The 14076-nt window shown below is 46.8% G+C and overlaps 1 protein-coding gene across 1 annotated transcript in view; it reads right to left on the minus strand.

The window, feature by feature from the left end:
- Positions 1-1057: 1057 nt before the first annotated feature.
- The window catches only part of LOC149328693 (glucose dehydrogenase [FAD, quinone]-like), a 29252-nt gene continuing 16233 nt past the window's right edge, over positions 1058-14076 (minus strand). The window contains exons 8-11 of the mRNA XM_089561548.1: positions 9706-9869; positions 7908-8085; positions 6308-6530; positions 1058-2171 (exon numbers count right to left, since the gene is read on the minus strand). Coding sequence (XP_089417674.1) covers positions 1988-2171; positions 6308-6530; positions 7908-8085; positions 9706-9869 — 749 coding nt within the window. The 3' untranslated portion in view covers positions 1058-1987. The remainder of the gene's footprint in view (positions 2172-6307; positions 6531-7907; positions 8086-9705; positions 9870-14076) is intronic.

Here is a 14076-nt window from a genome sequence, read left to right on the forward strand (position 1 = left end):
GAACTCTAAGGGTGGTAGGAGACCCCACGAAATCTCGAAACGTGATGAGTACTTGCTGCCACAGACGGCGCTGTGATCTCAGGGTGGTAGCAGACCCCACGAAATCTCGACACGTGATGAGTACTTGCTGCCACAGACGAAGCTGTGATCTCAGGGTGGTAGCAGACCCCACGAAATCTCTAAACGTGATTAGTAGTTGCTGCCACAGGCGGCGCTGTGATCTCAGGGTGGTAGCAGACCCCACGAAATCTCGAAACGTGATAAGCAGTTGCTGCCACAGGTGGCGCTGTGATTTCAGTGTGGTAGCAGACCCCACGAAATCTCGAAACGTGATGAGTAGTTGCTGCCACAGATGGCGCTGTGATCTCAGGGTGGTAGCAGACCCCACGAAATCTCGAAACGTGATGAGTAGTTGCTGCCACAGGTGGCGCTGTGATTTCAGGGTGGTAGCAGACCCCACAAAATCTCGGAACGTGATGAGTAGTTGCTGCCACAGATGGCGCTGTGATTTCAGGGTGGTAGCAGACCCCACGAAATCTCGGAACGTGATGAGTAGTTGCTGCCACAGATGGCGCTGTGATTTCAGGGTGGTAGCAGACCCCACAAAATCTCTAAACGTCATTAGTACTTGCTGCCACAGGCGGCGCTGTGATCTCAGGGTGGTAGCAGACCCCACGAAATCTCGAAACGTGATGAGTAGGAGCTAACGCTCGTATAATACCTTACAATTCGAATCTACCTGGTCCAAGTTTTGTTTTTAGCAGCAGTCCCGGCCTCCCGCCGACAGCGAGGTGCAGCCAAGCCTGGCTCCCTTTCCACTCAATTGCCACGCACTAGACTCTTCTTGCTAGCCAAAGGCAAGAGAACACTAACCGGGGCATTATACCATGAATATCTCTACTGCCTTCCTTCCGGCTTCATCATACTTATAGTGGCCGCAAACTGGTGAACCAAACATCAGATATTTGTGTCAGGTTAAAGCTTAGGAGGACCAAAGACAAGGAAGACGAAGTTATAAAGACTTTACTATGGCACTCTATACAGACCAAACGCAGAGATAACAAGCCTAACAACACCGCCCATGGAAAAATCATTCTTCAAGAGAACGCGAAGGCGCTGCTCAAGTTTCGTATATTCAACCCGTATCGTAGAACCTCTTGCCGGAAGAAAGCTTCGCTCAGGAAAATACCCCAGGTGTTCGCAGATGCGAAACTGGAAAGTAAAAAATTAGTCATCTAGGGCGTTATGAGTCACTTTGTCAGATAAAAAATGAAGGCAATATTCGTGTGGGTCAATGAATGTCCACAGATTGATGAATGGAAAAGCGCGTCAATGGTGACTACACATTCTCTAGCCACCGCTGCAAGCTATGCATATTCTGGCTACGACTATGTTTGCAAGCAGCCTTCGCATAAATCCACCTATCCGCTTGAGTTGTTTTTGCTTTAGTGCTTATTGGCTACAAATGTTCTATAGCAGACACTGACATGTCTTCAACACTGCACCTAGAAACTGTTCTCCATTCCAAAGCAAACTTACTTCAGACCCCTCATCTTAAACATTACGGCGCTTCCATGATTTCAGGGTTAGCACCAGCACTGATAAAAACAACATGGTAGAAGAGTGCACAAAACAGTCAACAACGGTTGAGGGGGAGCCTCAGGGTGCTTTGTCAACATTTCGGCAAGAAGACGTGTCTTCGTCTTTATACACAATCTTGCAATAAGCGACTTCATTTGTTTTTGTTTTTTTGGAGGGTAGGGGGAATTTGCATGAGACCAAACAAAACGTTGAGCGTGGTACCAGAACTGAACAGAAGATTTGAAACACCCGTAGTTAGCAGATATGCGTAGTTCGGTGCGTAACAAGCAGGGTTTTGAGTTGGGCTTATCGAAGAGCAAACGCAGGTGCTGTGTTTGAGCATAACGTTGTACAGCAGATCTTTCTTCCGCTGAATCCCTAGTGCCGAAGGAGGGACTTGAGGTCGTCACCGTCTGCGTGTCCAGAGCCACCATCTCAAATGGAGAGCGTTCCACGAGGTTTTCCGCGAGCGACGGATCATGTCAGAAGCCTTCTCCGCCACCATGATGACCGGAGCATTCGTGTTGCCCGATGGAATCTCGGGAAAGATGGAAGCGTCCACTACACGCAGACCCAGCACTCCTTTGACTCTGAAATATGAGGAGCAGCAGGACAGCCGAGTCATTTATTCATATTTATATACCGGGTGTTTCAACTAAGATGTTCTACAATTTCTAAAAATAGGCTTTTTAAGTTGATTCCATTCATTTCCACAAATAAGGAGGTACAAGGTTGTGGTGGAAAACAAGGGGGAAATCTGCAAAGAAGGCAGCTTGACTGGCATAGCATTGTCTGCGGAGTAGCGCGTAAGGTTACTGCTACGACTTGCGAACTAGTAGACTGTTTAACTTATACTGAATACTGAAAGGGTCCCTCGAAAGGGTTTTTGAGGTTGGCTACAAAATATTTGAATTATGTAGAGTACTGGCCATCAAGCGTTCATGCCGCGTACTAGACCTCAAATGCCAGCGGATAATTTACAATACATTTTTAAAAATTCCCGCTTCGCACCTCGCGGCGACTAGCGGTGCCGCATTTTCGCGCGAAACCTGGTAAACGACGTCAGGTCGTGCATGTGGCGTCAGTAGCGGGGGGAAGGGGGGGGGGGGGGGGGGTATCATTGGGTCGCTGCGCCATCTCTTTCCGACGTCATGCAGCTACCATGGCCGCGATGAATATTACCCAAGGTGGGCTGCACGCCTCTCAAAAAGTAAGAAGACTTTCAGTAACAGGTAAAAAGTAAACTTCAGTATTAGCTAACCAACCTGAAAGTTACCAAGTCTTAGCTGTATTCTGTGCGCTATACTGCTGATAGTGCTATATCGAAAAAAGCGCTGTTATGAATCACAAAGCCTATTTTTTTTTTTTAAATTCGAGAACACCTTAGGTGAAACACGTGGTATAGTATGTGTTTGATAGCACAAAGAGCAAGCCGCAAATACTCGAAAGACGCTCCATACTAGCTCATTAGAAAATACAAAAAGTACTGTACAAGTTCTAGAAGGGTTGCTGATTATATGAAATGAAATTTTCTGGGCGAGTTGGTGGGCAAGGATATAGCACAGAAACATGCGCAAAACGTAAGACAGGGCGCGTTTTTAAAAAGACTTAGTATTTGTCACTTCGCTTCCTGCCTCGTACTTTGCACTGTTTTTGTCCGTCCATGCAAAAGCTCGTGCTCTGGCGGTTCATTACGAGACATATAAAAAAGAAAATTGCTATGTGGCGCAATATTTCACAACTACCTTCGGAAATCACCAATCTGCACAGTGTCGTGGCATATTAGGCCTCTCAAGCAGTGCTTTAAAGTTAGCTTACAGTAAAGTACTACTATAAGGTGTTGAAAATAATTGTGTATTCTTGTATAATTGCCTCACATAAAGAAGTCCGAGGGAATCCATCATCGGAGAGGGCTAATACTGTCTGGTCGGTACATGTTGACGGAAAAGATGTGACAGCGCTAGCACGGGACAAAGCTCGTTGTGTCAGGAAAGTGTGTGTCTCGTTCCCCTTTGTACTGTCTTAGCGCTGTTACATCTGCAAAGAAGGCAGCTTGACTGGCACAGCATTGTCTGCAGTGTTCCTTTTTACTGTCGGAGCAGCATTAAATTCAAGGCACTTGCAGCGAAGTCGTTGGTCATTTCAATGAATGGTCAAACATGTAACAGGAGTGCATCTACAGAGGTCAAATTTTGGCTGCCTTCTTATACACCCACTCAACGGGCATGGCTGTACGCTGTTTGCATAAGCCCAAAATGCTGTCATGATAGTACGTATGTACTGGTCGGGTACAAGTCAAGAACGAGGTGTCTTTTCCCCGTCGAAGGGCCTCCTTCCAGCTAATGGCGTCCGCCGATTCCCATGAACCTGCTATTGTGACAGGAAAGGGAGCGGCGTGACCATGCAGGAGGGACTATCCCGGACTATGGAGGCAGCGAACTACGTATCTCCTTTCATCTCCCACTTCCTGCATTGTCACGCTAGAATGGTCATGAGAATCGGCCGACGCCATTGGCTGGAAGGGAATCCTTTGACGGTGAAAAGCCGCTTCGTTCTTTAGTTGTATTGAACTATAGCATAGCATAAGCTTTTTGCTCATTGAAAATTTGAAAGCGGCTAATTTTGCTGTGACGCTAGTGGTCCCTAGCCTTTTGGCATAGCGCCTTTCTTCCTGCGGAGTGTCTAGCGTTCCGTCCAGACGGAACATTTGCTGCTGCTGCAGTTCCGTCCAGACGGAATATTTACTGCAGCTAGAGTTCCGTTCATACAATAGACAGTTTTAGTTTCACGTACGTAGAAGCTTCACGTAAGTAAAGCGCTTACGGGTCACCAGTGAGCACGCGCAGAACGTGAAGTGTCTGCGGGGGTCGCGCGGACGTACGTGAGATTCAGATCTTTGCGTGGCGGTCTTCACGTTGCTTGCGTACGTGGCGTTGGCAAGATGGCGGCGCCCTGCCCGCCCGCTTCGCAACGATGACAGCTTCGTCGCTAATCCCTCGACGTGGTATCGTGCTGTAAACTGCTGTATTTGCCTTCATTTGGTCCACTCTTGATCTCGCATGAAGTTTTAGGTGAGAACTAGCTTTTTTTTCCCCGATAGAAATCCGTTTCAGCAGCTCCTAAGCCTGACGGAGAAGCGTCTGTGGTCGTCATAGCAACGAGTGTGCCAACGGTCTAGCGAGACCACGTGAAGCTCGAAACCTCACGCGATATCGCGAGACCCTCGGCACAGTCAGCGGGAAAAGCAAAACGGTGCACGTTTTGACTCCATACGCACACGTCGTCAACATGAGTGGGACACCATCGCGCCTTCGCTTCTCGAACAGCAATGATTTAAATATGCCGCGGGACGTAAAGGAATGCAATCCATTTGAAGATAACATGCAACATACAGTTCGGTGGAATGAAATTGCTCAACGTTTGTCAGAAGAAAGGGGGAAAGTATTTAGCGCCCGCACTTTGGCATGGCTGGCTCCGCTCCAATCAGCTCGACTAAACAAAATTAGTTTTCATTATCTGTACTAGATGGTGCGGCACAGCATGTTAGCGCATTTTTTATGCTCTATGGCAGATCTACACAGTTTGCGTCCTGTACGTGTAGCTAAAACTGTACGAAGTGACACGAGCGTACGCTACGTAGACTGCTCACATTTACGTGCGTGAAGGTTCTACGTACGTAAACCTAAAACTGTCTAATGTCCGTACTGTCCATACTATACAAAATGGGTGATTTCTACCCACAAAAAAGCATTTCTTTGCCCCTGGAATAACCAGTTGACAAAGCTGTACCCAGATGTTCTCTCTACGCATATATACGGCACCAAAATATCTGTCCGCGTACTGCCTTCACTTACATCCTCGAAGGTACAACTTCCGTGCACGCATGCAGGATCGGGAAAATGACACTGTTAGAAGCAGAGTGCAGAAACTCTTCGCGAAGTGATGTGAAGCCCTGTCGCTGTTTGTGCTGCACGATGACGTAGCGCGAAAAAGACTAAGACGTACACAAACGGTCAACAAGCATTATGCAAACGCATGAACAAACCCAAGCCAAAACTCGTTCTATTGCCATTTCTCACTGACTGCTTAAAAAATAAAATGATGCAGCAGAATATCCTGTCACACATTAGGCGGAACAGGATTGCCACCTTTTAAAGTAAACATGCAAAAGTCTGCAAGCAAACTGGTTCCCCAATCCCTAGCGGCAGCTTTAATTCCGTCTTGACATAACTCTTGTGGCAGAAAATGCTGGACGGAACTGTATGGTGTCAGTTACAGTTCCGTCTGGACGGAACCCCATCGCTACATGCAGTTCCGTCTGGACGGAACTTTAGCGCAAATTGTAGTTCCGTCTAGACGGAACTCTAGCGCAAATTGTAGTTCCGTCAGGACGGAACTCTAGCCACAGCCTTCTTCCTGAGCCTGGGGGCATATCACCAAGCGTTGCGAGGTTAATACAGAATCAATCAATGAATAAAAGATGCTGTTGATAATCAACCATTCTCCCTCTTGTCAGCTCCTAGCTTCTCAAGTTATTAGCCTAGCATGCTTCTCTGGAGTAGCATGCTAGGATAATGACCAGGCAGACCTCTGCTTTAATCGTTAAAGTCTCTCTCTCTCCCTCTCTTCTCAGCTCTCTGCCCAGCTGTAGTGCGTTTGCTGCTTGTCTTCTTGGACAGTTCTGGCTAAATGAACGGGGCTAATTTCCTGCCACTCGTGACCATACCTGAGCTGAGGGTCGACGACCGTCGTGGGAAGCTCGGGCGTTCCCATGCGGCAGGTCCCACTCGGGTGGTAGATGGTGGCCGTGTAGGTGCGGGCGATGCAGGCAAAGTGCTCGTCCGAGTAGGAAGGATACTTCTCGCAGCCGGGGAAGTCCGCCTCGAAGATGCGCGCGTCGTACTTTCGGAACGGCTCTGACTGGCCGAGAGCGATCAGCTGCTTCATAGCTGGGAGCACCGAAAAACAAAGAAGTACTGTAAATGTCTCCTATTTATTATAAAATAAAGGGAGAGATAACAACGCTCACAGAAAATTAGCGCAAGTGAAATGCAATCAATGTTATTAATGAAAGAAACTCCCCTATGTCGGAATGAAGAAGGCACTGTGAAATCTGGGGTACATTTCCTCTCCCGTAACTTCCGCATAATAGATTCCCCACTGCCAGTCTCGTCTGGGTTCCGCGCCCATAGATATCAAACGATGAGGAGCGCTCTTTTCGCAGCCCATAGGGCCAACGTTCGTATAGACCTCATCCTTCTTGACACGAACTCGGAAGGTATACGGGTACGGCGTACTACGACAACGAGCGACAAAAGATGTCAACTTAGCGATACCGTGCTTTATTTCAGTCGGCGGTGACCAGATATCCGCCTAGGCCACCGTGACTACGATGAGCCCACAAGCCCGCTCTAACGCCTCGATCTAAGTGCACATAAAAGGCATTTAATAAGTCCCCACCAATCTCCGAAGAAAATTTCAGTGTTCTATCGAAGCTTCGAACAACGCCGACTGCCACGAGTACGACCTTGTTTCCCCGCTCCACTTGAATACCCTATAATACCCGTCGTAACTGAAATCTTCGGGGTCCTTTTCTATGGCGAACTTCATACATAACATAAAACACTGCCTAGAACTCCTGAATAAAAACAGTGATCGGAGGAAAACCAAAAGAAAAATAATGTCGCAGCAAGATGCGGCAACTAACAACGTAAAATTGGAGCGCCTTGCGGTAACGGCATTTAGATATCTGCAGGTGTTCGGCTTCTTAGAGGTTCTGGTGTATTACTGAAGTCGATTTCGTCTGAAAACTGTTATTTCGCTCATGTAAGTGTTCTGTACTGCGCGGGGCACTGTGTATAGCATACGATACTACCGTATAGTAATAGTATAGTAATAGTATAGTATAGTATAGTATAGTATAGTATAGTATAGTATAGTATAGTATAGTATAGTATAGTATAGTATAGTATAGTATAGTATAGTATAGTATAGTATAGTATAGTATAGTACAGCAGAGTACTGTTGGTCGCATTTGGCATCGCATAGCGTATTAAAGCGCAGTGCAGGGTTATATCGAGGTTCCTCTTCCTAAATACTGCTGGGAGTCTGCATCTGTCCCACTGATGTCTTCTTTGTGATGTGTTCTTTCCCACTGATTCCCTTTCACTTGTCTAGAGTGAGGAGTCAAAGAGAGAGAGGGTGAGGATCTAACGTTTTCAGTGGAATGCAGAATTCGGTGTTACGAAACACAGGACAGTTCTTGCGCGCTTTACTAGAGCTTCCATGGCCTGTGCGGAGTCGAGAAAGAAGGCACGGTCGCTCACCTTCGACGAGTACCAGGACGTCCTCGATGCGTGTCAGGTACCTAGGGTTGATGAGTGGGTGGTCGTCGGGGTTGGCAGACCGAAGACGTATCCAGCCCCGCGACTTGGGCCGCAGCAGCACGGGGTACATGGTGAACGAGTCCATGTTCAGGTACGGCCGGTACACGCGGTCGAACAGCTGGACCAAGGATGGCAAGCGCAGTCAGCGAAGGTAGCGAACAGAGTTTGACAGCGGTCAGTGAACCTGTATTGGCATATAGTTGTTAGAAAGCATCTTGCGTACATGAACGAAAATGGTCCTAAACATTAAATGAAGCCGGCCTTTGAAAGTCTGCCACTGACGCTCTTTTTTTAGCCCTATCTAGCTGTGTGCTCGTCCATTTTTTTGCAGGTACGCTTTGTGGCTCTTTTTACAAGAACATAGAAGTCGTAGCGAAGACGTACACGATAGGCTGTTCAGTTGTGAACAGGTGTCGTTTTGCGTTGTAAGTGCCGTACTGGGAGTTTGTATCATCTAGAAGAATAATACGGAAAGCAACGAAAAAAATAGCGAAGTTTCACCTTACACAGGATGCGGAGGTACACGCTTGCCGGGCTCCCGAAACAAGAAGTAAAAAACTCTAAAATTGCCGCTATGGACAAGACTTACGGCAGTTCGCAGCCGCGTATCAAATGATTTCGTCAGGACGTGCTGACAATGCGTTTCGAGCATTCGAAAGTGTAAAGAGGGAACTGAAGCCTTCTTGCCGCGACTCTGCCAGAAGTTGAATGATTTTTGTAACTCGGCAACTGATCTACACCCGTTTCTGTTGAAACGCGTTAGTGCTCTTAGTTAGGCTCCGAGTGATATGTATTCTAATGTGATCTCTGTGACACGTAAACTGTATTGCACTTCGGTTATATCGAATAACGAAGTAATTTAACGGACCTTAGTTAGATTACCGGCAACGGTTCTGCTTAAATTTCCAAATGCAAAGAATTACAGCTGAAGCTTGTTTTAGCCAAATAAGCCAGCATTTGAGGTGGAAAAATATTTTTAGTCGTATGACTAATAAGGTTGGTTGCAATAAGTCGCAACAGGGCGGAAAGCTGAGCTAGTTGGTAAACATTCATTATGAAAAATCCAGGCGCTAACAAACAACGGCGCAGAGGGGATACAGCGCTTACTCGCAACTACAGGAATTTTTATTCAGAAGCTTCTATATATGCAACAAAAACCAAAACAATTCCTGTAGTTGCGAGTAAGCGCTATGTACCCTCTGTGTCGTTGTTTGTTAGCGCCTGGATTTTTCATAATGAATAGTTACAATAAGGCTTGCGGAATCCCTGCTTAGTTTATCAAACGACATTAATATCGTTTAGCTACAGGTACGTCCGGGCTCGAGCTTGAAAGCTTCGGCGAGAACGGAATGGGTTGAAGGGTAAAGGGGAACATGCAACACAAACAGTAAAGCCTGAATACTCTGAAAAGACTGAGAAGGAAAATAAGCAATCCTTAAGTATTTTTCAAGCTTTCAGCTACAAACATCCACGACAGAGCCATTGTCCGAAGTACACGGGGCTTCAGTGCCAGTGGGTTAGGGCACTCGCCTTTGTGCGATCGTTAAGACAGATTTTCCAAATGAGTTGTTTCCCAACTAGCGCCATGTTAGTTTATACGCAGAATCCCCACAATTAACGACAGTGCAATACATCCGCTTGCTAGAGCCGTTTCACTCCAGGACTGCATCACTTGTAGTAACCCTAATCGGAGAATTCCCCTTACTCTCTCCAGTATGACGTGCCCGCGCGTACGTACCTCGTCGGTCATGCCCATGACACGACGTATAGTGCGGCCGCCATCAGCGGCAGGACTGCTGGAGACGAAGTGCACCTCGACGTCCGGCCAATCAGCGTGGGCAGCGTTGAACTTGGTGCGAATGAATGCTATGCCTTCCACGCCACCAGGGACTGTAAGGGGACCTGGTGCAGGAACACAACGGAGGCAGCCATGGTACGTATGTTCCCTATGAACGTATCGTCCAGTGTATACAGTCGCGTTTATTACTACTTGCCACACGCCACGGTGTTATGACAGCTTTCTCCCCAAGACAGCAGGAACCCTATCGAAATCCAAGTCCTAGAGTCTTGCTCACTGTCAACATCGCAGTGTTTTTTCAGCGTCCGCTACGTCGCATGCAACTGTTGAAAGTGCCAAATATATCATACTATCCAGTGCATTGCAAGTTATCTCTCGTACAGAACCGCGACTGCAGTGCGGAGAAAACACGAACCGTTTGTAATGCAAGAGCGGCATGTCAAAATCGTGCTATGGACACAGTGCAGCGTACAAGAGATTCCAATAGGCCTTTAGCATATTGCGTTTTCTTGAAGCCAAGAACGGATAGAGAAGGCCCATTGCCGTAAACGGCAATGTTTACGGTACTTATTTAGTTGATTAAACTTTTACGCACTAGAAACTTATGCCACCCAATGGGCATTCGGTCTTGCTGGAACATTCTGCTGTGATACTAAGAACAACTGGATACATACTTTTTTTTTATAAAACTCTGTTGTATGGCACTTTGTCACAATGTCACGTTTCTTTACAAGAAAAGACCCATGTATTGATTAAAGAAATGGTTGTCAGAACAGCAAATTTTCTTCCCTCTTTATTCAAGTTCGTGTGTCTATGAAGAAAGACACCGTGATCGATGGCAGGAAGTGAATGTCGGCGTGGCCTAGCCTAAGAGATGTACACTCAAAACAAACATTGAGCTTCCTACGGTTTGTGAAAACCTCGTAAGGCGGTGCTACCTACACTTCATTTTTACAGCGTTGGCAGTTATGGCGAAGGTTCCCTGTAAAAAAGTAGTTGTGTTTGTCGTGGTCGTTCCAGAAAAGCACCCGCGGTGACGTGACCACAACATGCACATGACCGATGCCTCGAACTGGTTTCGTCGACGTCGTGTAGTACACGTGGTAGCAACATGGCGGCGCCAAATGCCTTGACACACTGCCCCCCCCCCCAAAAAAAAAAAAAAAATAAAGCCATCCTAAAATGAGTATATGCTGCGGCATCCTGCAGTAGCAGCCGCCAGCATCGATGCAGCACATAAGTACCGGGCGGAAGGCCGATGAATGTACCCGAAGTAGAGCGTCGTGCTCGGAACGCTGCACGGATGCAGGAAGCCGCAGCCACAAACGTACGGGGGGTTCAACATGGCTTGGTTTGGTTTCTGGGGTTTAACGTCCCAAAGCGACTAAGGCTATGAGAGACGCCGTAGTGGAGGGCTCCGGAAATTTGGACCACCTGGGGTTCTTTAACGTGCACTGACATCGCACAGTACACGGGCCTCTAGAATTTCTCCTCCAAAGAAATTCTAGCCGCCGCGGCCGGGATCGAACCCGCGTCTTTCGGGACAGCAGCCGAGCACCGTAACCGCTGAGCCACCGCGGCGGTTCAACATGGCATAAATCGTCTCAGGACGCTGCCCGAAAACGGGTTGCCTTACTTGCCTAATAAGATGCTCAAGTCTGTGTTAACATCTCTGAAACCAGAAAGCCCTTGCAACACTCGGAAAATAAAAACAGGATCGTGGCCCACTCATGCATGGCAGAAACATTCAACGCAAAACCAGCAAACGAATGTGCGGAATGTGGACGATCTAGCTCTGCTTGTCCGCAGTACCATGGCTGCAATAGCCGTGAAACTACTGCCTCCTTGTGGCTTTTGAAAGCTCCCTTTCCGGATAACGTATAGTCTCTTTGTAATTAGAACATGGAAATCGATCGGTAAAGGCTAACTTAAATATATCGCCGATATTACTTAAAGCTGCGTTTACATTCAGCGCCAACATTTAACGGTTCTAGCTAAGTTCTTCAAAAATTTAAGCCGGAAAAGCAAAGTCTGTGGCCTCGGTCTGGGCTTTTACACGCATTGAACTATTCAAAAATTATGCTCAAGAGGCGCTACTGGCTCAATGTTCCAAGTTGAGCACCTAAAGTGGATTACAGGGTCAATCTGGAGTCGCGGGAATGTATAGTTTCCGCGGAACTTTTACAGATTTACGGTTTGCTGCAGTCGTTCATTCCGGAGTAACGCAGATTGGACTCTGAGAACGCAACCAAACGCAAGAGGAAATTTATTTTTTTCTTCAGTTTTCGCTTGAAAGCAGCTGCAGCCTGTTTATTTCTTTCCTTGCGTTATCTTACTTAGAGGTAGCGAGGGCGTGCATGTCATCTCTTGAGCGAGGGACAAAAAAGGAAGTAATGAAATGGGATGAAATTGAAATACAATTGCGTTATCCAGGCCCAGTACTCTTGCCTTTGGCGCATTCATCACTCCACAATTAGCATCACTTAGCTGTTTCAAAATATATGGTAACAATTAAAGGGATGCTGAAAGGTTTCCCAAAAAAATTGAGTGAAGAGATACATTTTACAGTTTTCCACCCTCGGAATTCGAATTTCTCATCGAAATTAGGCAAAAGAAAGCGCAAACCTATTTTATTTTGGCGAAAAGTGCCGCAGCAGCCTCGAGCCAGCTCGCGCGCCTCGTTGCCGCCTGTGATTGGCTGGGCGCCTCGTGACGTAAACACTGGCGTTGGCTCGGTGAGCCCGGCTCGGTCGCCGCCGATGTAGTACATGAAGCGCGGCGCGCGGTGTTCCGGTTGTTGGTTTGATGCTTATATTACGATGGAACACATCGAAGATTACCAGGAGGATCTTGGCGTCATCCCCTACATGTAGGAACCAATCGCAAAGAGCAAACCGCTCCAAGGAAGCAACGATGCTGGCGCAAGCGGTGCTTTTGGCTTGAACGAAAGCGAAGCGTCAGCATTTCCACGTGTTGAAAATGTCCATTGGTAAGCATACTTTTCTAGCCAAACTCCATTCAGAGATACAATAAATTAATTTTGAAGCGAGCAAATGTAGTATAGCACTGCTCCACGAAATTTTCCTAATGCAATGTAAGCGGGATGCGATCGTCGGCATTGTTGTCTTGCCGCTTGTCGGTGCTGCCGCAAATCTGCTTGTAATTCACACAGACCATTAACAAGCGCAAGAAGTTATCAGGCTCTTTTTGCACGCAAATTTTATGCTGGCATCGCTTCATGGTCGCTGCATGCCGGCTCGGTTCATAACACACGCGAAAGACAGAAGTTCGCGGCGCTTTGCGGCAGAACTCGTCGAGGTGACAAACGTGCGCCTTCCGTTCTGCGTGCCAAGATGGGATCTGGCAGTAAATTGAAATCCTTGTTTAGGCGAGTTGCTTCATACTGCAAGCCCTTGTAGGAATATCTCCATACGTTTGCGGCCGCCTTTATCGCGCTGTTCTCGATGGCCTCGTGCTGCAACCGAGCAGGCCGAATCGCAAGGCTGGCTGTAGCACATGTGGCGCACAATTATATAATATTATTATTAATGTATGAAGCCATGCTGCACTCGGCAATTTTTTACGACTACATGTGTTATTATAAACGTATTCCCGGCAGAACATTTTACTGGTATTGGCTGCATTAGAACTTGAACAGACTTGTCAGCCTTGTCATCACTTTTAGAAAAGTTCGATGGCAGGGTTCTCAGCAGCATCTGCCAGTGGCATTCGACTTGTTGCACAGTCCTGATTTGTATTGCCGTTTGGTGTGGATTCTTGACTGCCTGGTGGTGTGCAGCCTCCAGGTGTGATGTCATTTTTCATGCACTCTTCATTTGCACTCTCGTCTGGTGCGCAGTCTTGATCTTGCAGCAGTTCAGCAAGAAACTGAAAGGCATAAGCCAAATGATGTTATTGTTCCAAACAGAACAAAAGTGTGCTTCAGTATGAGTAAAATCTGCTGGTTTATTTCATAAACCATTTTGTTGATTGGCGAGCTCCGTGCGAAGTGAGATCATTTATTATATACCAGGTGTTCCTTTAGAAGGTCCAAAATTTATTTTAAAAAATGGGTAACTAACCTTGTATAAATTTTATACCTGGGGCTATATTGGGGGATACGGCAGACACCAGTAATAGGCAGAAGGCTTCCATTAGCTCACTAAAATGCATATCTTAATTAAATTTTTATTTTCATATTATGTTGTATTTCATATTATGTTGTATTTGCAGATTTGGAACACCTCCTGCAAATACTATAGCCAAGCAAAAAAGATCACTTTAAAAACCCTGACAGGCCACTTCAAGCGC

The sequence above is a fragment of the Amblyomma mixtum genome, chromosome 9, assembly GCF_055824585.1.
Source record: "Amblyomma mixtum isolate Tamu chromosome 9, ASM5582458v1, whole genome shotgun sequence".
NCBI lineage: Eukaryota > Metazoa > Arthropoda > Arachnida > Ixodida > Ixodidae > Amblyomma > Amblyomma mixtum.